The sequence below is a fragment of the Anoplopoma fimbria genome, chromosome 1 (genome assembly GCF_027596085.1).
Source record: "Anoplopoma fimbria isolate UVic2021 breed Golden Eagle Sablefish chromosome 1, Afim_UVic_2022, whole genome shotgun sequence".
Taxonomy (NCBI): domain Eukaryota; kingdom Metazoa; phylum Chordata; class Actinopteri; order Perciformes; family Anoplopomatidae; genus Anoplopoma; species Anoplopoma fimbria.
In genome coordinates, this window is record NC_072449.1 from 18,859,125 (window position 1) to 18,885,329 (window position 26,205).

At 42.1% G+C, this 26,205-nt stretch overlaps 1 protein-coding gene across 2 annotated transcripts in view; it reads right to left on the reverse strand.

Moving 5' to 3' along the window:
* Nucleotides 1–26,205, reverse strand: part of rsrc1 (arginine/serine-rich coiled-coil 1) — a 112,936-nt gene that overhangs the window by 12,992 nt on the left and 73,739 nt on the right. For both annotated transcript variants that reach the window (XM_054603107.1, XM_054603116.1), the window contains exon 7: nucleotides 7,990–8,061. In XM_054603107.1, the coding sequence (XP_054459082.1) occupies nucleotides 7,990–8,061 (72 nt within the window). The remainder of the gene's footprint in view (nucleotides 1–7,989; nucleotides 8,062–26,205) is intronic.

A 26,205-nucleotide genomic window follows, 5' to 3' on the forward strand; every position in this document is an offset into this window, starting at 1 on the left:
CCACAAACAGGCACGTACACACACACACACAACACACACACACACACACACACACACACACACACACACACACACACACACACACACACACACACACACACACACACACACACACACACACACACACACACACACACACACACACACAACATGTGACCTACAGTCTTCTTCTTGACGTGGAGCCATCAAGAAACTGAGTCTAACCCCTTAGTCGGGTTGTAATTGATTCTCCCTTTCCCTCTGCTGGCTCCTGACAGTGTGTGGGGACAGACCGTGTCCTGTTTGTGTGGTCTGCTACAAACTATATTAGTAAAGGTCATGGCTGTGTTGAGTGCATGTGTGTCTGAGCAGTAATTAATTAGGCAAACGCCCCCACCTCCTCCTCTCCTGACCTCAGTTGTACGTAGACTAATAACCTTGGCACTGTGTAATACATTACACTTTTTTTTTTCTATTGCTTTCGGCCTCTTTGGAGGGAATCATGCAAAAAATAACATATCAAGAGTGACATCATCATTTGCATGTAAATCAAAATCATCCTTCATGGCCTAAATTACAGGAATGAAATGCATGAGTAGTTGTGTGACTTTAATGTCCAGTGAGTCCTGATATGTTTGATTTCTGTCAGCTGTACTGGAGTGAGAAGGGGGGGGGGGGGGGGGTTGTATCTCACTGCACACTGATTATGTGTTGGCACACAAATACAATAACACACTGCTCAATGCAGTGACCCTTCCCCTACACATTCTCTCACTGCCACCCTATCGCACACTTACCACACCAAACATCGCCAATTTTCCTCAAAATACTCTTCCCTCTCCAGTCTGGGATCACCGGACCTGCGCTGATGTCACATGCATGTCCGTGAATGAGTTGCAAAAGAATATGACATAAGATATTCTACATACGTCCATGAACATCATGTGATTGTTATCAGGCTTTGTGACAATACTCCCAACCAGTGTCAGGCACATACCTGGCTGTATAAAAGGGTTACCAAATCAAGAACAACACAAATTATGCCACGGCATTTACTTAGAAAACTGAACGCTGTGAGTTTGAGTTAGTGATAAATACCCAGTCTGTCAACTATGTATGCAGATAGTTGTAAATCTGGGTCCCATGTGACTGCATGTACAGTACAGTGACATGTGTAAATTTAAAATTGCTATGCTTGCTAAGCTATGCTTATACTAGTATGTATTTTTTTGCAACTCTTTCCAAACAATACACTCTGGTAAATTTAAATGAAGTATTGGCATTATATGCTGTGCAAATAACTTATTTCTATGTGTGAACATGTACACTTTCTTTTACGAAGCCGAGTAAAAAAGGCAATACCTTCATGACACAGTGTTGTGCCACCAGATCACACACACACACGCACACGCACACGCACACACAAATATAGGGGACTTTCCTACAACCTCACTTCAAGCATTCCAACAACACACTCGTCACACACACCACATTTAAAAAAAAAAAGAACATATCACTCCCCCCTAATACAGACACATGCACACACACATTCAGAGTGACCTCTGATGTCTAATGACAAACCTTATGGGAGCCACCACATGGCCAGAGCCACCCATGATGCCAGCACTTTGACCTGCAACAGTCTGCGGGTGTGTCTAATCACAGCAGTCTGACCACCCTGTTAGACTGCACCAAGTACACTAATGCTGTGTATGATCATGTCCAGACATACGCAAGTGTGTGTGTGTGTGTGTGTGTTTGTCAGTCACTTTCACATACTGGGAATGTTTTCAGTTAGAGCGGCAAACTACTACCCTACCTTTAATCTTTTAATAGTAAAGTAGGGTTAAAGTTGAAACAGTCACACTGATTATTAAGCTATAATTATTTTTTAAAGTGTAAGTAAAATTTTGTAAATTACATTTCAACTATTAATTGCAAAAAGTATTTGCAAAAAAATATTTGTCGCTATGTGTAGCTCTTGCCAAAAACATTTGTTTGAAACATTAATTGAATTATGACAAATTTGCACATTCAATATGTAATTTAAAACCAGTTTGCTTGACACAATCCTTAACCTAATAGGATGGACGGGAAATCTTGAAAACAAATCACCCTGGTGACTCAGGCGAGGTTGCTGAACACCACGTCTACTGGTAGCAGGTTAATTGATTAGGGTGACCCAAGAAACGATTACCAATCATGGAGGGTAAAAGGTTGCTGTCAATCATCTGTCCACTCGACCTGAATGAACACAGGCTGGAAGCTTGCATGGTCAATCTCTGCGTAATCTCGGCTATGGCAGAGATTGCTCGGCTGCTATCGGGTCAAACATGTCGTTCCATAGATATCCTTATAGAAATGATTATGCTATAGGCTCCATTGCGGCAGCAGTGACAGCCACACTGGGCGGCATCAGCATCCCATTACCCCGGGACAACAAAGGGTCACGTGGGGTTAGCAGAATTCGGCATGCGCCTCCACTCGTTCACAGGACCAGCAGCGCTTGGGACAGGAGGTCACCTAATCACCTTGCAGAGCCATCTCCGTGGGAGGAAAGGGGACGCGAGAGGTGGGGGGGGAATCAACTTTAAATCTGCAGTGATGAAAAATCAATAAAGCAGTAATTGCTTGGCTTATCACTGTGCAATGAAACAAATTGGGAGGAGAAGGGAGGCAAGGAGAAGGCTGGCTTCCATGCTGCACGCCAGGTTTTTTTTTTGGCTGCAGCGTGTGGAGCTGAGCATATCACCAAAAGGGGAAGAGAGAGAGAGAGAGAGAGAGAGAGAGAGGGGAAAAGGAGAGGAGAGGAGTTTGGGCTTCAGTGGTCCAAGGCAAGGAAAAAAGGTCTCCTCGTGATAATTAAATCTTCTCACACTGATTTTCTGCCAAATTTATTTCCCCGGGGACCATAACTCTGATTCAGTGCTTACAAGCCTTGCATAACTAATCATTTCAACGTGGGGGGAACCACCAACCTGAATGAATTGGGAGGAGAGAGGAGAAAATAAAAAAAGAGGAATGGCTAGACCAAATGTGTGGCACTATTCATCTCTAAATGAATCATTATTTAGGCAGGACAAAAATCAGAAATAAGTGTGGAATGTCTTCAGATTCAGTTTGAAACAGACTTTCAAAGTGAAGGTGTAATTGATTGTCAATGTACTCTCATTACACTGTTTTTTGCAGAGCTATACGAGCAGAAAACATCCTTTAATTCCTGGAACAAATGGAAACAATAAAGCCAATGAAGTGTCGGCTCAATATTCCTCTGACTGTTCCTGGCATGATTGTGTTGAACATAATAACACAACAAATAAGGCCATTTATCTGAAGTAACGACAGGAGATGAGGCTAACTCCGCTAATCAATACAGAATCAATACAAACCAGATTTTCTTACATCAAAATCACTGAGACAGATCTTTCTTCAGCGCAGAGTGCACAAGAGCAATACAGTGCCTCCCTGGAGCCCGGGGGGTGGATCATATAGCCGGTGAAAAGAATACAGCTTTAAAAAAAAAAGTATAATGCTCTGCCCTGAGAGAGGATGCTGGGAACGATAATTATAGCTGGGTATAATTCAGACACTCTCCTTATTGAATCCTCATGTTTTAGTTAATGTGATGAGATCATGGACACCAGATCAGTCGTGTTTACCAGCGGATGAATTTCACCGCTTGTCCTTCAAGTGGCAGCCTGAGCAGCGGCGATGCTGCTCAGCGAGGTAGCGTGGCACGCCACACCATGGCCCCGGTAATTAAAACATTTAAAGCAGAGCCAGCCCCCGTGTGCTCCCGGGGTGTGATATGGGGGTCACGCGCCTGTAGATTCTAATTTGCGCACCATTTGTATTCATGACAGGCACGTGCTAAATATTTAACAGCAGCCCGGCAGGAGTTTTGTATTGTTAGGCTTTCCAGGTCAAATAATTTGATTTCAAGGCAGATTACATTAAGCGTCAATGTCCAAGCCACTACTCTCACTTGCCTCTCATTTCCTGTCTTTTATTACAACCGAGATAGGCCAGAACTGAAGGGATATGGCTTTGGATAATACAAGAGCTTGTTATCCGTGGATTAGTTATTATTTTCAATTAGAAAAGGGATCACATCGTTTATTATGGACGCACACACCCACAACGGTATATGCAGACACTTGCAGGCAGAGCGGAAATTTTAGCTGACTGAGAAATGGTTCAGTGGAGCATGTAATCACACCTAACAAGATAAATATAATTTCAAACAAATGACGGCGCGGGCACATGCGCCCTTAATAATATTTAATTTGTATTGATTTAACCGAGGCATCCTAAGTATGTGTATTCTCTCTTTTTCTGTATGTTGAACAAGAAGGCAAGAAACCAAATCCAGACATTTTCTGTTTCAGCCAAGGCCCTGTGGTGATTGACAACAGGGCTAGTTAAACGGTGATGAGGCGTTAATGGATGCTAGGTCGAGGAAGTGAGGGAGGGGGGGTGGTTGGATCTGCGGCTGAATATTTAATGGTCATATAATTCCTGAACACAGACACACACAGACAGGTACACACCGAACCTGTGACCTGTCCTACACACCGCGTAATTAGGGAAACAGTCCTTTCGTTTAACTGCCAAAAGAGCACACGGTAGGTATATATCCCCTTAATGATATGGGTTAAAGAGCTATTATACGTCTCATTAAAATATATGATCTCCCAATCTGGTGGTGGTTTGAGGTAATGGGGAAAGTGCAGCATAAGGTCTAAAATACCATCTGCATGCTTTAGGCAAGTTCCAATCCATATCTACATAATTCGGTGTGTTGGAGAGTGGCTGCACAAATGAAAAGATGTTTCTGTCAGCGCCTCGAGAACGACACATCAACGACTGTGAGGGAATGAACTGGGGTTATCAAGCATTTGACATCAATTTTCATGTCAACTGGTTAATGCGTTACCTTTTTCTTTAACTCTGATGAACATTAAGAAAATATATTTAAAGAAAAGCAGGAGGAAATAATACGATTATTAAAGCCTTAAACAAACTGACCCCTGACACATTTATTCAATGTAAGTGAGAAGGGTGTCATGGAGACATATCTCTTTCTAATCATAGTTTAAATTATCTCTCTTAATTTCTGGCCATTAAACTTTGTCATTCCCAGTTGTGCTGTTATTGAAAAATCTTAAACTGACATGCTTCTGAGAAATAAGCAAAAAGAAAAATACCACTTGGGCTGAACAACATGATGTAACATCTATTTTGTTGTTGAGAGCCGTTGAGAGGCAATCAAAATGTTTCCAATCTCGTATTTTGCACCTTTAATAACAACAGATACAACTTTTTTTTTTTAAACGGTTAGATGATTAATTATGTTTGTGAATCGACAGAAAATTAAACAGCAACTATTTTGATAATCAATTATTATAAAATTAGTATTTTGTTCATGTAAAAAAGCCAAACATTCACTGGCACCAGCATCATTGTAAATGTGAGAATTTTAATATAGCACTACTTGCTGACAGTAATAAAACACAAAGCAGGTTCTCCATATGAACAGGTAACAAAAAAGAGAAATATGACTACGCTTAGGTCAGATATTTGATATGTTTGGTTCACATCCAGTCCTACAGTAAAACAGTACCACCACACACAGTAACTCTGGTTATGCTTTGCCTTCAGTTAAGTGCCAGGAGTCAGTACGGTCCACACAAACAGACTGTGTTACACTGGCAGTCAGTCCATCTTATTATAGCTGGACACACTATGTTAGCTAAAAGCCTCCTGGGCACACAAACAACATCTCTCAGCTTTAATAGCCTAAACAAGGCATGTTGTTAACAAAGGCACCATCCTCCCCTCTCATTCTCGCACCCTTTCATATCACTTGTTTCCTTTTTCAACCACTAGCATCATCTGGCTGCCCTTAACCAGGGAGCCAAACACTCTTTTTAAGTGGAAACTACTTTGTTAACTGATGACCACAGGGTCAGTTATTGATCCTCTCCTTTCTCTCTCTGAGTAAACCCTGCTGATAAAACCCCCACTATCCTCGCAGGGCTCTGCAGAACTCAGCCACAGTTCGCTACTATAATAGATTGCATATCATAGCATTCACATGAATCAGATCTCGGTGGTTTCGATTAGGGCTAAACTAACTCAAACGCATTGCCAGTCAAGGACGTGAATCTATTTATGAACGAGGAGTGTAGGTGGTAATGTTCTTCGCTTCTCCCCTCCATTCTCTTTAAAGCTTTTTCTCATTTCAGTTGACTTAGCGGTTCAAGTGTAAACTTTCTAGTTGTGTTGACCTCTAAAAGACCCTGCGGGGAATAAGGAGACCCCTGGTGATCTGCTGTTTAGCAGCAGCAGTGGCCCTCCTCCTCCATTTCAGTTGTGCTGGGAGGAAGGGCAGAAGAGGATGGAGCTAGCTCACTCTGCTTGTGTCTATGTGTGTAGATGTGGTGTTCGTGTGTATTTGTGACTGTGCCACTGGCGTCTCTTACTACCAAGACAGGGGAAAGTCATCAGGGCCACTTTGATGCCCCTTTCTGATCTCACTCCATGTGTCCCCATGCAGGGAAAGGAATAAGATGATCATCCTCGAAGGCAGCGGCTGCACAGCATGCTGTATTGCACCGCTCCACCACACAATCAAGCACAACACCTTATTTCACGCAGATCGAACAGTTGGATTGAGGGAGCTTTGAGCAAAAGAGTCAGCTGAAACCAAAAAGAGGCAACGGTGCAGTGTGAACTTAGCTTAAGGAAAGCTATTTGATTGGTAGACTTGCTCTGTTGCCCCAAGCGAGGCACTTAGTCACCACTTTGGCAATGCTTTCCACTCAGAGCAGAGAGAAGCGGGAGAAAGGGAAAAGAGTAAGACAGACACAGACGAGGGCAGGGAAGATGTGGAAATTGTTGATGAGGACAAATGGTAGTGAGAAGAAAGAAAGTATGTTGGACGGAACGTAGGAGGAGAAAACAGACAGACAGAGCATTAAGACCAAGAAAATTGAATAATATAAATGTGAGAATGGTGGAGAGGCTGAAAAGAAAAGCACCAAAAAACAACAGGGCGATATAGAAAAGGAGGGAATAAATTCTTCCCAGTACTGGGGGACCAAAGCAAGAGTGCAGGGCTAATTAGTTTCTGATGGCTGGACTTTCATTTGGCTAAAAGGTCAGCTAACTTTAAAGGTCACACTGCCATCCCTGCTCGATGCACACAAAAAACACACAAAAAGAGTGGAGAGAGAATCCAGCGATATAAACACACACACACACACACACACACACACACACACACACACACACACACACACACACACACACACACACACACACACACACACACACACACACACACACACACACACACACACACTATTTAATAACAGCACATTTCATGTCCTCATTTATGTCATGCTCTGGTCAGAGCAAGGACCAGGGTCATTATTCCATCTAAAGACTTTTATTACTGCTAGACCATCCACTGAAAATAACTATATGAATGTTCATAGAGCTCATCTTTGTGTGTATGTGTGTGTCTGCATGTCCTATGTTGACAGGATAAATTTACTGCCTGCAAAGCTAAGCACATTTCCACCTATGCATCTTTATGTAGATTACAGCTGTCCTAATAAAAACTAAGAAGTGTAATCAGCATCTCTAAGTTCATGTTTTGCAAAGTATATATGAACTGCGAAGGAAGATTTCTCGTTTACAAGACAAGGGCACTTTCGCTCATGTGTTAATGTAAACATATTAGATGTGTTTAAGTCTGTATAAATCACTTAAATTGCGGAGAGGGCATTGACTACAAAATAGACAAGAAGCAGGAGCATAGCAAGAGTTTTCTAAAAACCAATACACAATTTTTGTTTTACTCACGTTCACATTCATGGTATGGGAGTTTTAGAAAACTGGATAAAGTTTTATTTTTGTTTTTAGAAACACATCCTACAGTTTATTTAAGACAGACATTTTGCAACGAAAATACTATTTATGTACGTATATACAGTTCCTTACCATCCTCTAGTTTCTTCCGGGCCTCCTCCTCCCTCTTTGCTACTTTGGCTTTCAGCACCTCGTCCGTCTTAGCTAAAAAAGAAAGACAGCAGTGTTAGGAGCAAAGCAGAACTTCAGGAACATCATAAAAGTTTTATTAACGGAAAACAATTTAAAAGTGTTAGATTCATAGCTATTAAGGAATGCATTATTAATTATGATACATGATTATATATCTGTACTGAAAATAAAATGAACACAAATAATAAAAAAATATATTTCAATTTGATGTTCCCATTTAAAAAACACACATTTGTACGCACAAGTCACAAATGCTCTTTCTGTGGGAGATACTGTGCTTTGATACTCATCACAATGCAGAAAAAATCAGAGAATCATTGGATCAACAGTAAACGTACAAATCAACAAAAATATGCATCATGTCTTCTTCTTCTTTCCCTACCAGACAGCATCCTTCTCTGCTTTCCCTTCATTCCCCTGTAAAAGCCAGCGAGTCTTCCTGAGAGGTGTTTATCGTTTCGGCATAATGAAAAGCTTAAGAGAAAGTGAGGCTGCGGGAGTAAACACTCGTCAGGGCATTTTAAGCATCTCTCATTGTGAGCCGTGTTGTCTCGGCTCCCTTTTCCTCCGCCTTTCCCCCTGAATAATCAAGATGTTAAGCCACATTAAAAAATATAATGCCATGTATGGCAGGACTATCAATACTGCCTCTAAATTAATTACATTTCCGTTGCGGCGCATCATTTATTTTGCAGCGTTAAGGCCTCGGCGGAGCCATTCGCCTTTATTGCTATCTCACTTGGTTGATGAGTGAGCTATGTAAAATTGAGTCTCCAATATCATTACACTTAATGAGTTTAAACTTTGGGAGGAAAAAAAAAAAAAACAGACACCGAAGAAGAGAGCGAGCAGAAGGGGGAGGATGAGAATGAGAACACTGCACTGTTTTGGGGAAGTTAATACAATATAAGAGTGGGTGTAAGTGTTTGTGAGCGCTTACAGAATGTTTGTGTTAGGGCACAGCTGTGGGTGTCCAAATGTGGTTTTATTGCACCACTTGAGATGAATGCATGTGTGTGTTTTGTGTACACTCCCGGTTTTGTGTCTGATTGTGTGTTAGACTTTTCACTGCAAGCAAATATGTTACATAAAAATACATACATCATCTGTGTGTGTGTGTGTGTGTGTTTGGATGCAGGAGGCCATGGGTTGCGCTAGTCTCTCTGTGACTGCTCTGCTGTTTTTGTTCAGTAATTGGCGTAGACAAAGAACCGTCACACTGCTGTTACGGCTGGTTAAGTCTGGAGGTTCCGCATCTTTACTAACAATGACTTTACATGGATGGCTGAACCTTCCTCTACCTCCCTCAGCTGTGTGTGTGTGTGTGTGTGTAGGAGCATGCCTAACCAAACAAGCCCTAATCAATCAATCTCTCTTAGTTAACAAAACCATAATGTAGTAAGTTTGTGTGTATGTACCGAAAAATAAACTACAGGCTGCAACATCCGTGCATCTCTTTGCAACTACATTCATGACTTTTCTTGTTTGTATGCACAGATGTGGATGTCTGTGCATACACCTGTGTGTGTGTGTGTGTGTGTGTGTGTGTGTGTGTGTGTGTGTGTGTGTGTGTGTGTGTGTGTGTGTGTGTGTGTGTGTGTGTGTGTGTGTGTTTGTTTTTGTGCAAGTTAGTGAACTCCTCTCTGTGTTCTCCAGTTCCCTCTTTGCTGGGGGCTACCGAGAGGCAGGTAGGAGACGGTATTGGTGGTGAAATGGAGCTGGGATGGAGAAGGGGGAAGGAGGAGGAGGGGGATAAAAAGGGAAAGGCAGAGAGATGGGGGCCATGTAGGAAAACGGAAGAACTGACAGCGAGGGGAACGGATCAAAAATAAGAGAAAAAGCCTCGCCTGCCGTGCACACAAACAACAGGAGTGATTTGTCGCCTCTTTTTGTTTGCATGTTTATCCTCCACCTCTATCACTCCCCCCCCCCCTCCCCCCTCCCAACAGGTTCTCTTATCCTCTCGCTCTCTCTTCTCTCTTTCTGTTTTGCCCTCTCCCACCCCTCCCCGTTTTTTTTTTTTATGCTTTCTCTTCCTTCTCTTGCTCATCTCTCTAGTACACTGCGCCTGGGGGCGATAGCAGCAAATCAAACTGTTTATCCATCTCTCATCAGTGCGCTGCCTCTCGGGGTTCCTGCCCCCTCAAAACAATGAAAGTAGGCCTGAGCACTGAGCCAGGGATACGATTTAATTACATCAATAAAGAGCTCTGCTTTAAAAAAAAAAAAAAAAAAAAGATAAACTACAAAACAATACATTACAGCAAAACACTTTGCCACACTATCATGAATAGCCTGTTAACATTACAGTTGCATGTAAAAAGAATTAAGCCTCACAGCTGTGCCCATCTAGAAATAAAGGCATATCTGTGCGAAGGGGCTGCTTATTGGAAGTATATTTCTTGGCAACTTAGTGGCTCCAGTTCATTGTAGGATAATTCTGTGATGGACTTTTATTAAAGCGGGTAATAAACGGCCGGGTGTTGGGGAGAGGAGAGGCCTTTCACTTCATTTACACTTCGTTCAGTCTTGGCTGCAGGGGCGGAGGGAAAGAGGAGCGATGGCAGCAGGAAGGGGCGGCGAGCGTCACCGAAATCGCATTGTGATTATGAGTGTAATTGCAGCTCAGGGGCCCAGGGGCCATGTAGCTCTGATGGCGCTAGAAGATGTTTTATGCACAGCAACAGAGAGGAAGAAAGTGAGAGAGAGGAAGAGTGGGAGCGAGAGGCAGGCTGCCAGAATGTTTGCTGTTTTCTCTTTACAGACTCTCCTCTTTTCTCCTCCCTTCTTTTTCTCCTTTTCTTCTCCTCCCCTCCCAAACGTCCTCCTTTACTCCTCTCCTATTCTCCTCTCTCCTCCTCTCGCTTTCTTTCTGTCCTCCTCCCCTTGGCAGGATTAGCTGGGTCTCGTTAGAGGGGAAATGTAATAATGCTCCCACCAGGTGGAATCGGGCCCGCTCCATTATCAGCCGGGAGATGGATGGGCCGTGTAGGGCCGGCGGGGGCCACGCGCGCACGCAATTTAGATTCAATAAACTGGCAAAGCAAGACCCCCAATCTGATTTATCTCTTACACGCCGCCAATGCTTGCTGCTACGATGCTGATTCCCTATTACCACTCAGAGAGGGACTATTCATTGGATGTAAGGCACGGCAGTAAGAGAGGCTTGTCGGGCCCCCGGGACGGCAGCAAAACAGATACAGCAGTGGGTTAATACGTTTACACACAGATAAGCAATTAAATCTAAGGCTGAGGTGAGTTATAGAGTTATTAAGGAGGGATTGGAGGGGGAAGGAAGGGAGGGATAGGGGGTGAGAAAAAGAAGGAGGGAGATGTTATTCAGCACAGTGGTGTGGTAGCTTGGGCCTTAGGCTGGGTACAGTAAGTATTAGAAGTGAGAAAGGCTACCATATTATAGAGTTCATGAGGTGAGAGAACAACAGAAGAGCAGCAGCCTGCCCACGTCGTTCAATAAACTCAATACAACACTTACAAACTAGCAATGCTGGAGACAGAGGTCAAAACAACAGTTATCCACTTAGTCTGTGCGTTTGTGTGAGTTTATGAGAATATATATATATATATATATGCAAGTGCATTTCTTCCTGTCTAAATGTTAGCTGGTATGTGTTGGCGTAATAGGCATATTCATATCCAGTGTAGAGCCGCAGTGATGTTAGCGGTGTTGGTAGTGGTGGGTGTCATTCCAGTAAAGCCGCCAATCAAAGCGAATCTGAATGTCAGCAGGAGAGGAGGTGTGATAAATCAGCCTCACACCCAACGACAAACAGAATATTAGAGGCAGCGCAGCGCCATTGGAAAAATGTCCCTTCCAATCAGCCGAGCACTTTAAAGTGAAGCTCAACAGCCGGGGCCTCCGACCAACACTGAATAACAGAGAGACGGATAAGACAATTAAATAAATAAATAAGATGGAGACAGGATGACTGGATGCTGCTTCAGGTTGTTACCAATGAGGGATTCAAAAGAAGGCTTAAACCTACACCAACACATGCCATACCATATCCTCAAACAGCTTTTCATTTTTTAAAGGTTGCCAATTTAAACTTTACATTTAGTGTGAGGCAAACATTGATTTATGGATGAAAAAGGTAAATAATTGACCAAATAACTGAAAAACTGCAGCGGTTTAAATAAAAACCAGCCTAATCAAAGATATCCCAATGTGATTTATTTTCAAATATAATTTAGTCCTATAGGACAAGACAGACAGGTCAGATGCAGCTCGACTCCACAGCTGCTCCACCAATAAGAAGAACTTCAGGGATCATTCATTTTTCAAGTTTGAATGCAGCATGTATGAAGGTAAGAGTTACTACTTTACTCTTTGTTAACACAACGTATAATATTGTCAGAAAGAGACAGAGAGAGAGACAGTGGTGGACTTAAATCAGAAGCTTGCTAGCCTTCTTGGTTTCCACAAACAAAGCTGGGATCACATTATGTGTAGTTAATGTCACACCAACATGGGGGACAAAGTTTAGCTAAACTGGCATTGCACTTTTTGTAATGGTACTTAACTTACAAATGTATTAAATGCTACCCATTATTACCACTGCATCATTCTGAACTGATAAATGATCCTCATCTGACCAGACCAGGGTGTCTTAAGATCGATACAGTACTTGCTCAAAAAGTTTCCGCTTGTTCAGGTGAAAAAAAGTTGAACCTTGAGACAGAAACCCACAGTATCTGCTGGTGCAGAGGTTAAATGAATCATGGGAAGAAGCACCACTCAAAGCGACCACTAGGTGGCACAGCACACAGACAACACAAGCAGGAGGCTGCAGCCAGGCCTTGCTTTTATATGTGTGTGTTTAAGTACAAGTGCCTGTGTGTTTGTACAGGACCCTCCATCAAAACCTGCTAATCCAGACCTTGTAGTTGTAAAGTAGAACTTGACACAGGACAAATCACAAATATACATGCATGCTGGTTGGATGGGCCGACATGAAGAGGGTACAACATGAAGTCATTTACATATTTAGCAGTAGAAATACATAAAAAACATCCAAGGACAAGCCTGCATTACAGTCACAGTTAATGTTTGACATGTTGCGTCTTGTGTTGCAGAAGAAAGTCTATTGACTGAAAAAAAAAAAAAAAAATGTTCACAAAAGTATCGTATATAAATCAGTGCGTCTCATCCATAGGAGTGAATTCCTTTAGGCAGAAGACCGGAGACCTGAACTTGAATGATCTTTATCGCAAGCTGCCCTCTGCATCTGTCATCAGGCTGATTTAACATCAACCCATGAAATATTTACAAACCAAACAATTAGAGAGAGATATCTTACAAAATTAATCAATTATTCATTGGCAATCGTCTGAAAAAGCTTTTGTTTTGTTTCGTGGCTATATTCTGATGCTTGGGGGGGGGTGCATCAATTAGGGCCTGTACTCCTGTGGTGTTATGGATGCTTCAGAGCGGAGTGATTGCCTAGATGAAGGAGCCAGATGCAAGTTGCCAGTACTGCATGCTGACACAGTGTTGTGGCAGATGAGCTTGATAAAAAACAACAACACTCTACACGGTGCTATACATGAACACAGAGGAACAATCTGGATTATGCATCTGAATGTGTGAAGAAATTAGTTTCCCTACTTACACTGGCTATATCAGAACATCCAAAAAACTCTGGAGCCTTGCTCATCCAACATTTGTTCTATTCATTTTTAAAACGACCTCTTAACTCTCGACACCTGGGCTCCGTGTTTGCATTTTTCCTTCTCAGTGATCATGCTGAGATTGCATCTGTCAAACTCAAAGAGGTGAGGAATTAAGAAGGCATTTTCTTATTTATAGGAAAAACAGGAAGTAACTCTCTCCAGAGTTTATCTTCTCTGCAAACTACAAACACAGACTCATTTGATTCACATTGTCTGTTCAGTATGTCTCAGTAAGTCCAGTATAACTGGAGAATGGATCTCTGCACATAAAACAAGTTGTCAAAGTTGCTATCGGTGAATATGTCAAAATATAAAGTTTGCCTTTCTCCGTGCTCACACTCTAACTACTCTAACTAATCAATGAGTTGATTTAACTTAAACTTAATTTAAACAGTTTTTCCAGCATTGTCAACCAGATAGGCAAATGTGGTCATGTTATTGGATCTATTTTAGCGCTGAAACAATTCGCCAACCAAAAATAAATTGCATTATCATAATTCATTGTTATTTCACAGGCAAAAATGCAGAACCAACTGCTGCTTCCAGTCTCTGAAAAACTCTTCCATGCTCTTCTCTGTCATGACAGTAGATATTTGAACTGTTGCTCGGCAAAAACAAGAAATTTGATGTCATCACCTTGGGCTCTTACTTTTTAACTATTATCCTGCATCAAAAGGTATTATGCAGATGTATTGCAAATAATTGTATTACTGTAGTTTGTTTCTTCCCCAATCTGTTGAGATCTTATTGTGCTTCTTAAAGGCTAAGCATTTCCTTAATGTTTTTGCAAAGGCAGAGATGGGATTCCAGTTCCTAAAAGTAATGACTAATCACTAAAAGCTTGTTCCCATGAAGACAAAAACACTAACTGGCTAAAATAAATCTCAGTAGATAAAGACCCTTATGACAAATTAGTCAACTACGTGACCAAGCAAAGACAGCTCAATAACTTTAACGCATTACATTGTGATGTGTGTAGTCATCCAATTACGCAGCTTCCTCTGAGTTGTTGGTCCTGATTTAAGAGTCTGACTCTAAATAACACATTTCCAATCACTTCACAGTGAGAGTGAAGAATAAGAAAGATCAGCACAATGATCCTCAGCTCCATGTTTCAAACCACTCTGCACCACACAACGCTTGGCTCAAGACAACACACCGGGGTCTGGGTTCTTATTTCCTTTGGGCAAAACCTTGCATAGGAGGTCTGAGGTGGGGAACAGGTTTCATGTTGGGCAATAAGCAGCTGAGCAGTGGGGTCGTTCGTGGTGCATGTGGGTGGCTCGGGCCAGCACCTCAACCTACCCTTTAGACCCAAGGGCAAAAAATGCTCAGAGAGATGGAGGACCTGGACCCTGGGCCGGATAGAAGAATTCAGAAGAGGTGGGGAGGAGCAGAGGCCTCCAGCGGTCAGGGGGATCAGAGAGGGAGGTTACTCTGAGGACCATGCACTGCCATGGGCTGTGCACACACATGCACACATAAACACACCCGAGGAACACACATGAATGTCCAAATATTCGCATAAGAGCACTACATACACACACGCACACGCACACACACACACACACAGACACAGACACACACAAAAGCCTGAGGGGTAAAGCCAACAACAAAGTCGCTATAATGCAGCCACAAGGTCACACAAAGTTCAACCCTGAAACCTTGAAATATCATATGTAAATTGTAAATGCCTTTACAGTAGATATTGAAACGTTACATTAATGTGTGTACGAATGTTAGCAGTAATAGTTATTTTATTGGTTTGGTGAGAGAATGCTGCCTTTGACATGAATGAAAAAGTTCTGACATGAGAACTTATTCCCTTAGAAGGTAAGGGAATAACAAAGGTCTTGAGAGGGCAATCAGACCAAATCCATAATGCAGGGATCACATGGTGAAATATTAAGCATCTTGGGGCCTCTGAATGACATCTCATCCTCAACTTCACCCCTGTCATGTCTCCAAATGGCACTGTCTCTTTCTTGTGCCCCTTGATTTAAAAAAACCAAAAAAAACCTTTTTCACTTTAGACACTCACCTGCTTCTTTGCATCCTTTTTCTATCTTGTAAACTTGGAACAAGTTTGTATGCTAGGTGCTAGAGAAACACCATTTACAGACAAATCCCTTGTAGGAAGATAAAAATAGGTTCAGCACACATTTGGCCATTAATGCCTGGCTAACTGGCATTAATAGTAGCCCGCTATAGTACTGTACTTACAATGGTGGGTAAACAATGCATGACTTCAGTGTAAAAGGTTGTAAAATAAGTTTGCATATGTTACTATGTTACACATTTAATTGGTTATCATGTGCTAAGACAAGTGACAACTTTGTGTCACCGAAACAGCATGTAGTAGTCTCTTGTGGTGAGAGTCTGCTCTCACTTGTTTGCCTTTTTGAGGTGGAGAACAAACCAGATTCAATTGTTGTAGCTCTAAATTGTTGGTAAATGTCTGGAAAAATCAATTTAGACTATATTTATTTCATCTGAAATGTTATTTACCATGTTCTTAGTGACCATATTCATGTTGCATTGTTTGGTGAAAAACCTCAACAGGGATATTTATCCAAATTAAGAGCTGAGGACACACAGGCAAAGGGGAGAGCAGTTTTTCTCAGATTTTATGACTGAAAGGCACAGGCTCATAGGGAATAAAGCCAGAAGTGTAACAACAGAAGAACATAAGGTCACACACCCTTCATTGCCTTCAAATCTGAGATCTCTCCACCAGCTGTCGCTCCGCTCTCTCTGATGCTTTCACTCTCTGATGCTTCGTGTCTCACATCGCCCTTTGGAAAATGAAGTAAGTACCACTTGCTCTGCCTCTGCACGTGAGAGTTAGCAGTTAAGCTGGCTAGTTTCCATCAAGGTGCCCCTAGTTGTACCACCATATATGTCTCCTGTACAGGAACTGATTATAGTTCAGTGTAGTATTTCACCCAACACCACATGGGTGGGTTGTACATTATCAGGCGGTGAACAGTGAAGTAATCGTGCTTACAATCTGTCATTCATATGATGAAGTATCCTTGTGACTAACCAAATCAATTTGTTTAAATTGGATACATATTGAAAAGACAAGCTTGACAAAATACTTCCCTTTCCCAAACGAGCAAATCCGAGTTAGAACATAAGTATAAGTTCAAATAATAAAGTTGGGTACACGGATCAAACACAAGCATTCTATTCATTCATTCATTCATTCATGTCATATTTACCTAAAAATACTTTCTGTACCATTAAGATATATATTTGATGTCCTCTAACTAATTCAAATGTAATAATTATTGGTAAGTTATTCCAAATTTAACAAGAATGTTCCGCATTTTAGGCCACAATAATCAAACTGTGCAATCCCTGTTAGAATGAAATGTATATGTGCTGCAATTTCTGTGCAAAAAAAAATGCTGGCCTAGTGTGTGTGTGTGTGTGTGTGTGTGTGTGTGTGTGTGTGTGCATGTGTGCATGTGTGTGTATCTGCTCATCTGTTTCAGAGTGAATGCACTTGAGCGTGTTGTTGAATGGGGGAGAATAGGCTCTGGTTCCCCCGCTGAAAGCCTGTTGGATGCCATTGTGATGGCACACCACTGAGTGTGTGTATCATGTGTGTGTGGTGGTGGTGGTGGTGGTGGTGGTGTTGTGGGTGGTGGGGGGTGGGTAGATGGGGCTAAGTCTATCAGGACCCCCGCACATGAAAGGTAAACTGGAGCCGCTAATCGCAGCGCTGACACAAGGAGGTTCAGGAGGGCGGCCACTTAGAAAAGAAAGGCAGGAGAGCCGGGACCCTGGCAGCGTCTACAGGGCTCAGCACAGCTGACCACATTACAGGAACAAACACACACCGCAGAACAGACACACAAACTTGGTGGTCCCTGCCTGCTCTTTTGGCGTGGACTTCACAAATGGCGGGTCGAGTGTGTGTATGTGTTCATGTGCATGTAATACTAACCCAAAAGACTGTATTCATTTTCTTTGACATATTTCTTGAGACACAGCCCGCACTGCCGACAATGTATTTGAATAAAAGTGTTTGATCTATTTTATTTCTTAAGGATAAAAAACAAAAGAAATGAATATGTGATTGAATTCTAACATAACACACTCTGAGGGACAAGGTGATTAACGCAGGGCCTGATAACAAGGTTCAGAAAAAGAACATCAAATGCAAGAGAGTAAAGGAATAAATAAAGCAAAGCATTACAAAATTAATACAAGTTCATGGACATATTTGGCAATTAACGCTAAAATGTCAGCTCACGAGAAATGATGAAGGAAAATAGAGAGACGGTATGCATGACAGAGGGAGAGGGCAGGCTATGAGTGACACCGGGGAGAGGGGGGAAACGGCCTGGCCCGCAGGAGGAGAAGAAGCACGGGGGGGGGGGCAGGCAGAGCGAGGGAGATTGTACAAATGACAGCCCCCCTTCCCCTCGAAGGTAGTGTTGTGCACTCCCTTTCTCTCTTCCCTCTTCCTCATCTCTTAATGCTTATTTTCATCACTTTGCTTAAAATATTGATAATCAATTAGCACTACGTCTGTTTTGCTACAGAATCTGTGTCACGGTCTATCGCTCTGTCAGAGCCAATTCGCCGCTCATTCAAAGTTCATTTTTCCTTGGCGGCTCTGTGCCTTTGGAGGAGTCATTACGCGGGGAACATAGCCCGGGGTGCAATCACCTATTCTCTTTCATTACTGGGGAGATGGAGAAGGTGAGAGAGATTATTAGAACTTTGGAATGATCACAAAGCTCCACACCGCCTGTCAGATCCCCCTACGTGTAATTCATCTGGCCTCACTGCCTCCCCCTACCCCCCTTCCCCTCCTACTCCTCTCCCTCATCCCCCCCCTCCTCCCCCCCAGCCTCAGCCAGGGGTTTGGCCACAGACATTATTCATGAACATCTGCAGCGCGCTGAATATTCCACAGCCTCCGCCGTGATGAAAAGGGAGCTGCCCCTTTGACTTGAAAATTAACATGCCGGCACAGAGATTATGGACGCGCCCGTTTCATTCCAAGCCGAGCCGGTGGTACGGGCTGGGCTGAGCGAGGCAGGGTGAGCCGGACAGGTGAAAGGATTTGCTCTTTGTAACGGCGAGGTGTCTGTTTCAGTGGGTAACGGGGGAATAATCAAGTTAATAAAGATATTGTATTTCAAAGCAATGGGAGTGACCATGGTGCATCAACCGTCAGGCATCAAAACACAGTCAAATGAGACGTTCCTGATGTGGTATGGTTTCATCCGCTGTGGACTTACTTATCTGATTGAGGACACTATCACTGCAATTGAGTGCTCAGATTATTGCGTGAAGGGATAAAACATTTCTTTGTCTGTACATGTTAATAAAAATAATTTCACAGTTGCAGCTGTAACTAATCTATATTTTCATTGTACATTAGTCGGACAATCATTGTTTCACAATAAATTGATCATTTTTCTAAAAATGGCCCAACAACAAATGTGACAAAAGTGACTAATGTCTGATACAGACATAGTTATTTAGTTAACTATGTCTGATACAGAAAAGCTTTAAATCCTCACATTTGAGAAGCTGGAAACAGACTACACACATTTTCCAATCCTCAAAATACTTGCAGATTCATTTCCTGTAGATTGATTGATCAAATAAATCCTTGCAGCTCTATTTCAAAGACTGTTGGAAGTAAGGCTTATAATGTTTCCCCGCAAACATCTCATTGCGCCCTCTCACCTGCGTGTGCATCTCTCTCTTTCATTCTCTCCTGGGCGTCTCTACATGAAAGCCCAGCCAGAGAATGGAGACTCTTCCTCTCTCACACCAGGAGCACCACTGCTGGAGAGAAGCCAAGCATCCTCCCTCTCTCCCTATCTCTCTGTCTCCATCAGCTGTGTGGTGTCCCTCTCAAAGCTCCCTGTGTCCTCAGAGACACTCATTGGACTGTGACGTACTTCACAGAGAAATAAAGTAATTTATATATAAGAGAAACTACGAAGAAAAGTACATTAATCGTGTGCGTTGAACATACTCAAAATATAAACAAAATATAAAACAACATGATGGTCTGTTTGCAACTGCAGTAATGTCAATGAGTACTACTTTGACTCATAGAAGAATTCGCTGTATTTGAATGAGAGGCAAATATTTAAAGGATGATTCAGTATATTAATAATCTGGTCCTTATTTTTATGGTGGGCGTGGAAGTACCGCTCCACTCCCAGTGGAACAAAGTTTTAAGCCAAAAACATGATTTACCGACAGCCTTACAATATCATGAAGATGCACACTATTAAGATCTTCCAACACTTGCGACTGTCTAAGATTTGCATAATGGTTTGATATAAGATGTTTGCCTTCCAAGAGTTAATTGGCTGTTAAACCATTCACATAAAAAACAGCTATAATTACTACTAAGAACTTCAAATCGACCTCCTCACAGTGATTAGAAATCCATATACTACTTGGAGACAAAATAAATAAATAAAAAAAAAGAAAAGAAATACAAGCAGACAGACGTACTGTGAATAGAAAAAGAAAGGGAGAGAATACACTTTAATGCCTCTGGAAAGGGGAGCAGTTGGAGGGTTCTGACACGGGCTGGAGCGGGACTTTGCGCCGCCTCTTGTTGATTGTAAATGGCAGAGCAAGTTTACTCTGGCAGTTGGAGCCAAAATGGAGTCTGACAGCTTTGTCAGAGAGTTTGAGCGGCTCAGTGGCAGGGCAGGAATCGGGATGATTCCATTCCTTTCATCTCCAAATCGCCGATGTACGCCTGTGAAACCTCCATGGCAATAAAAAAATGAGAAAGAAAAAAACCCAGCCTGGCATAGTTAGAGAGCTGGATGCAGAACAAACATGTCAGAAGATGTTAGCATTCTCTCTGAAAGACACAAATATTAATAATCCTAGCACTCTTTCTCACCGTTTTCCCTCTCTTATCTCTTTATAAATTATTCTACAACATATCGCTACATTACAACCCACTCAGGATCTTGACCTCTGAGTTTTTCTAACTGCAGCCTCTATATATTATTCTGGACATTTCTGCAACCTTTGCCACTATAAGACTTCTCTCACAACAGACCTAAATATATGAACACTGGCAGCAACTTTATGTGCATTCCCGGCCTATTTATGTTCCCCTTTCATTCCATAAACAGTCCTCTTCTTAAACTCTTTACTTTTCTTAGGGAGAGTCTGAGAGGAGACCACTAAGAAACGTAAAGACAAGTCTATAGTGTGTGTTGGAGAGGAGGGATTGACAGAATAAAGGAAGCTTTACTAGCACTGCTTTGTAATGTTACACTCCCATAGCTTTATCCCTGTGATCCCTTCTACCTCTATCTGCTTGCCTCGTTTTTTTTTTTTTTTCTATTTCAATTTACAGGATTTGTTTCTGTGTCTCTGACAGTGTGGAGGATGAGGTATAAAATTAATCTTTATCCCGGTTTTGTTGTTTTTCCTCCTCCTTGACAATGCATGTCAGTAATTAGCCGGCCAGTTTGGTTCCAGGCTTTTCAGTGGGTGTCTCCGTTTGCCAACTTTCGCCTTTTGTTCTTGCCACACAATACCGCCCACTCGCCCTCTGTGTCTCTCTCTCCCTCTCTTTCCTCTCCGCTCTCCGCCTCACACCCACACAGGGCGTTACACAATCTATCCAAATGTGCTTCGCTTTAAAACCCCATTACTTAGCCCCTGTTGTTGCGTTCAACACAATTAAAAAGAACAGGCCCTTCATGAGAATTCAGAGAGCCTCGCTCATTCACTCCCTTCATCTCCCTCGCTCTCCCATCTTCTGTGGTTCAGCGTTGGCCGAGGAGTTACTGTGAACAGGCCGGCTTAGCTCCCCTAATTCCTTGGGTTTTGTTTGCATATAGGCTTAGTTTGGTGCCATTTGAAACTACTCAATGCCATGCTTCATCCCCTGGCTGTAACCAGACTTGTGAGCAACTTTAAAAATTGGTCAGCCAAATGGAAACAGAGAAGTCACACACACACACACACACACACACACACACACACACACACACACACACACACACACACACACACACACACACACACACACACACACACACACACACACACACACACACACAGCCAAAGAGCCTGACAAGGTCAAAGGGCATTGGTATTGTTATCTCTCTAAGTACTGACACACTTCAAAAGGGTAAAAAACTTGAAGGCTTTTCCAGTAATGACTACCTGGTTGGGCTTTAGCAGAGGGTCTGGTGGTAATTTCAGGCTCCGGCCTTCCACACAAGCGTGTAAGCCCTGCAGGATGGGCTTAGTTCAAAAGAAAGTCAGGTAAATGAGAGACAAGGCTACTAGTCAGTAATAATGACCACAAGGTCGCTGTCAGGGAGGTGTGAAGAGGGAATAGACATGTCTAATCTTAGAGAATTATCCCTCAAGTCTGAAATAACGACATCTCTCATGGGGTTTGTGCAATACCTATTGCATGCAGAATTGGAATGACCACTCACTCACCAAGAAATACATAAAATTGACACTTAAAATTCAGATGTGGATGAAATGGAATAATGAGTCAATCGACAGAAAACTAACCGGCAAAAACTGAATTTAAATGTTTCGATCAATTTATTTTGGGAAAAATACCAAAAAAGTTCTGGCTGCAACATCCCGAATGCGAGGATTTTATGCTTTTTTTTTTATCATTTTTTTTAAAGATGACACCTTGGGCTTTTATTACATTTTTCACTTTCTTCGGACATTTTGGAGACAAAACACCTCATTAATAGAGAATGTACTCAGTTGATTATTTGATAATGAAAATCATTAGTTGAAGTCAAGAAGTCTGCCAAATTATTCCACCAAATCTTTTTGGCACAATCATTTCTGGCATCTAACATCTTAGTTGATTTTAAAATTGTGTTAAATTTGAAAAATTTAAATGTTTTTTTTAAACCACATCCATTAAAACTGAGGGGCCAAGAGATTAATCTCTTTTTAACAAATTGCAGACAGCTGCTGATGTTTTAACAACAATGATGCAAAAACTCACTGACGGATATCTAATTAAACTCTTAAGTCTTTCTTTGCTACATACTGCACAGTTTTCAAACCATGCATATCTTATTTAACATGTACTCAGCACAAATTAAAGCAATCAACCTAATGCTTGGCCATTGTGCTTCTAGTTAATGCCTTAATGGAGTTATGTCATGCAGTTTACTGACATCATCAGAGCCTGTGTGTGCATAAACACACACACAGGTCTGTATTTAGCCAGTGGTCTCTGACAGAACTGTCTACACCACTCCGCCCTAAAAACAAAGACATTCACATTGGACAAGACTTTTAAGAACAAACACACAATGGCTTTAAAGTGTACCAGGAAACTGTTAAGTCGTGAGCACGTGTCTGACCGTGAGCCTAGCAAACCGCAGCAAAAAGGCAGTACATTCATTTAAATATACTCTGTATGATGCTGAGTAGAATCAGCCATATTCAGACGTATCATTACCATTTATAATCAGACATTTGAGCCATGCTTTTCCCTGTTGCATTACAGTCCACAAACAAAGTTAATTAATTCAACCTCTGACACCCGCCAATATCAATGCTACTACAGCGTGTATAACAGCCAAAATGTGGTACAGCAATGCTTTATGCAATACAGCTTGGCTGCAATTCTCCTCACTGGTGGCAAGGTCTTTAATGTGCTCATAAAACTAATTTATACTGAGGATTTAAAAGCACTCGGTCATTAGTGACTTCACAACAATTGTTTGTTTTAGTAATTTGACCATTTGCAATCAGGCCACTCTTCTAAAGCAAAACACTTAATCAAGTTAATTAATAAAAACAACCCTTTGTTAATAGGTTAATATCTATATATTCATTTGATGAATCATGCATAAGAGCAGGAACTGTTTAGGGGAGGATTCTAACTGTTTTGACTGTTCTTTTTCATAGATTTGTGTTTTCCAGTCTATAAGACTATGACTACTACTACACACACAAAACACACACACACACTTTACTGTGCTCATATGTTCATGTAACCCTCTGTTGGGGTTGATATTGATCTCTCTTTAAATGACAGACAGATAAGGGCCCAAAACTGGCTTAAACCCCACTAATTACATCAGCGCTGAAAAGAAATCATTGATCAACGGCATTATGGGAAATTACACTATCCCCCGAAACAGGATCAAAGTGAATGAAGTGGCTTAGCAGGGGGTTTCACTGGGGCTCTGCAGACGGGGACAGGATTATCACCCCTGGACACACACACACACACACACACACACACACACACACACACACACACACACACACACACACACACACACACACACACACACACACACACACACACACACACACACACACACACACACACACACACACACACACACACACCCCTCATTAAGACGATACAGTAGTATGTTACAGGACTTATATGTTACAGACACACATGATTTTGTTGTTCACAGTAGCACACAAAACCATATCTGCTGTCTTTTACCCAACTTGAGCCCCGTCAGTCAATGTCAAACCATTTAAACACTTCAAGCCCTTAACTTAAAGTGTTTCACATGCTCTATTATAACAATTATTTCAACTAAATGTTCTACACAAAAATAACTGTTTTATAATGCAGTCCTGGCCTAATGTAAGCGGGCCTCATGTCCAGGACCTGTGGAGGGGTCCACTGGGGGAATGAATAAAAGAAAGGGGCCCCTGCTGGTTCATCTGGCCATCTATTGGTGCCCCGAGACCGCTGTTTCGCCCGTCCCACCAGCCCCACCACTGGCCCCTTAGGGCTCCCGGCCTGCTGCTAGGGGACCCCTTCGTGTGTCATTAACAGTTCCCAAGCTGCAATACACACCCATGCACACACACATACAAACACAAACACACACGCACGGGCAAACATACAAAAGAAAAGCTGTGGTGCTTTCAGAGCAGTGATTACGTTTAGATGGCCATTTCTCCAATAAGAACTCAATTAAGACAATCAAGTCAATTTGCGATGTACTGAGCTTGTTCTGATCATTACCGACGCTCAATTCTAGTCACATTATTAACAGATATTGGATGTATACACCTTAATCTAAGTACTGGAGTAAAAACATGAATTTGAATACTGGAGGGAACCAGTAATGTTTAAATGTATTATGGTTGGGGAGTCGTTGTTTCTATTTATTACCATTGGCCACTGAACAACTTAACCGCTCAGGTTAGGGGTTAAATGGCTTGTTCATACTTTCAAACAAGGAGATGATGGGGTCTTTTTTATGAGCAGCACCATATTTGAAAGGGAAATTACTTTATCTTGCTTAAAGACCGATCCAATCAGCTGCAAAGTGATTCTGGCCTTGACCAAACAACAATGCAACTAACTAAATGAAATGCCTGCCGAACCTCAGTAGACCAGTTACGTTCTGTACAATCGTTTAATCTGGAAAATTACCATCACAACTAAATGTTAAGGAGGGAAGTTTACACATAAACAGTTAAAAGTTTAAGGGCAAAAGCATTCTGTGTCAAAACAGAATTGTTTATATGTTTCTTTCCACTTTTAAGAATCGTTTGCAGCCGAAACACAATTGTTAGATGAACAAACACAATCACCAGTAAACAAAACAACCTACAGGTACGTCATCTTTGCTGTTGCAGCCAGTTTGTTACTGAAAGCTCTACACACTCTACAAATGCCTGAGAGCAGCACTCACTAAGACACAGCAAGCTGCCACTTAGTACAAAGTTAGCGACATCAACTCCACTTGTACTTACATTGTGCTCCAATCTACTTACACGGGCAAATCCAGGGCTTACATTACACTGAAATAAGCAGCGGATATTGGCAGAATGGGCTTACCCAGGCATTGTTTTAACTGGGGTTTTCTGAGGGAATTTTCTGGCCTTCTGAATATTGAGGACAGAAATAAAGTAGTTGTTGTTGGCCATCGTCTTCAGCAGGAGTTCAGAGGGATTCAGGGGGGTGTTAAGATGATTTGTAGGCCTTTTCTCCTATCAGATCATCTAAAATGTGAGTGATTTCACCGGTAATCAGCTGCAAGCCGACTCTGGCACAGTCTGTGTTTAGGAGATAAAGGGCGAGAGACAGAGTTAAGAATGGAGAGAGAGAGAGAGAGAGACCTGTGAGAGACAACAGAAAGAAGGAGAAAAGGCGGAAGAAGGTGGCAGATTATTTCTCGATATTATCACATGCCAGGACGGCCATTCTCCCTCTCCTTCAGCTTTCTCCCTCTCTCTTCCTCGTACACTCTTTTCTATTCAGAGATCCATTTGTGCTTGGCCAAACAAATAGCTGACACTGCCTCATCAAAGCTTGGGATTGGCAGCCCGGGCCAAGTGGGGCTGTTGACAAGCGAGGGCAGTGAAAGAAGAGGAGGAGAGGAAAGAGCAAGACAGAAAGAGAGACAACAGAAATCCCTGCCGTAATTCCCCAAACTGTAATCCACTGGGCTTAATGATGTGTGTGCGTGT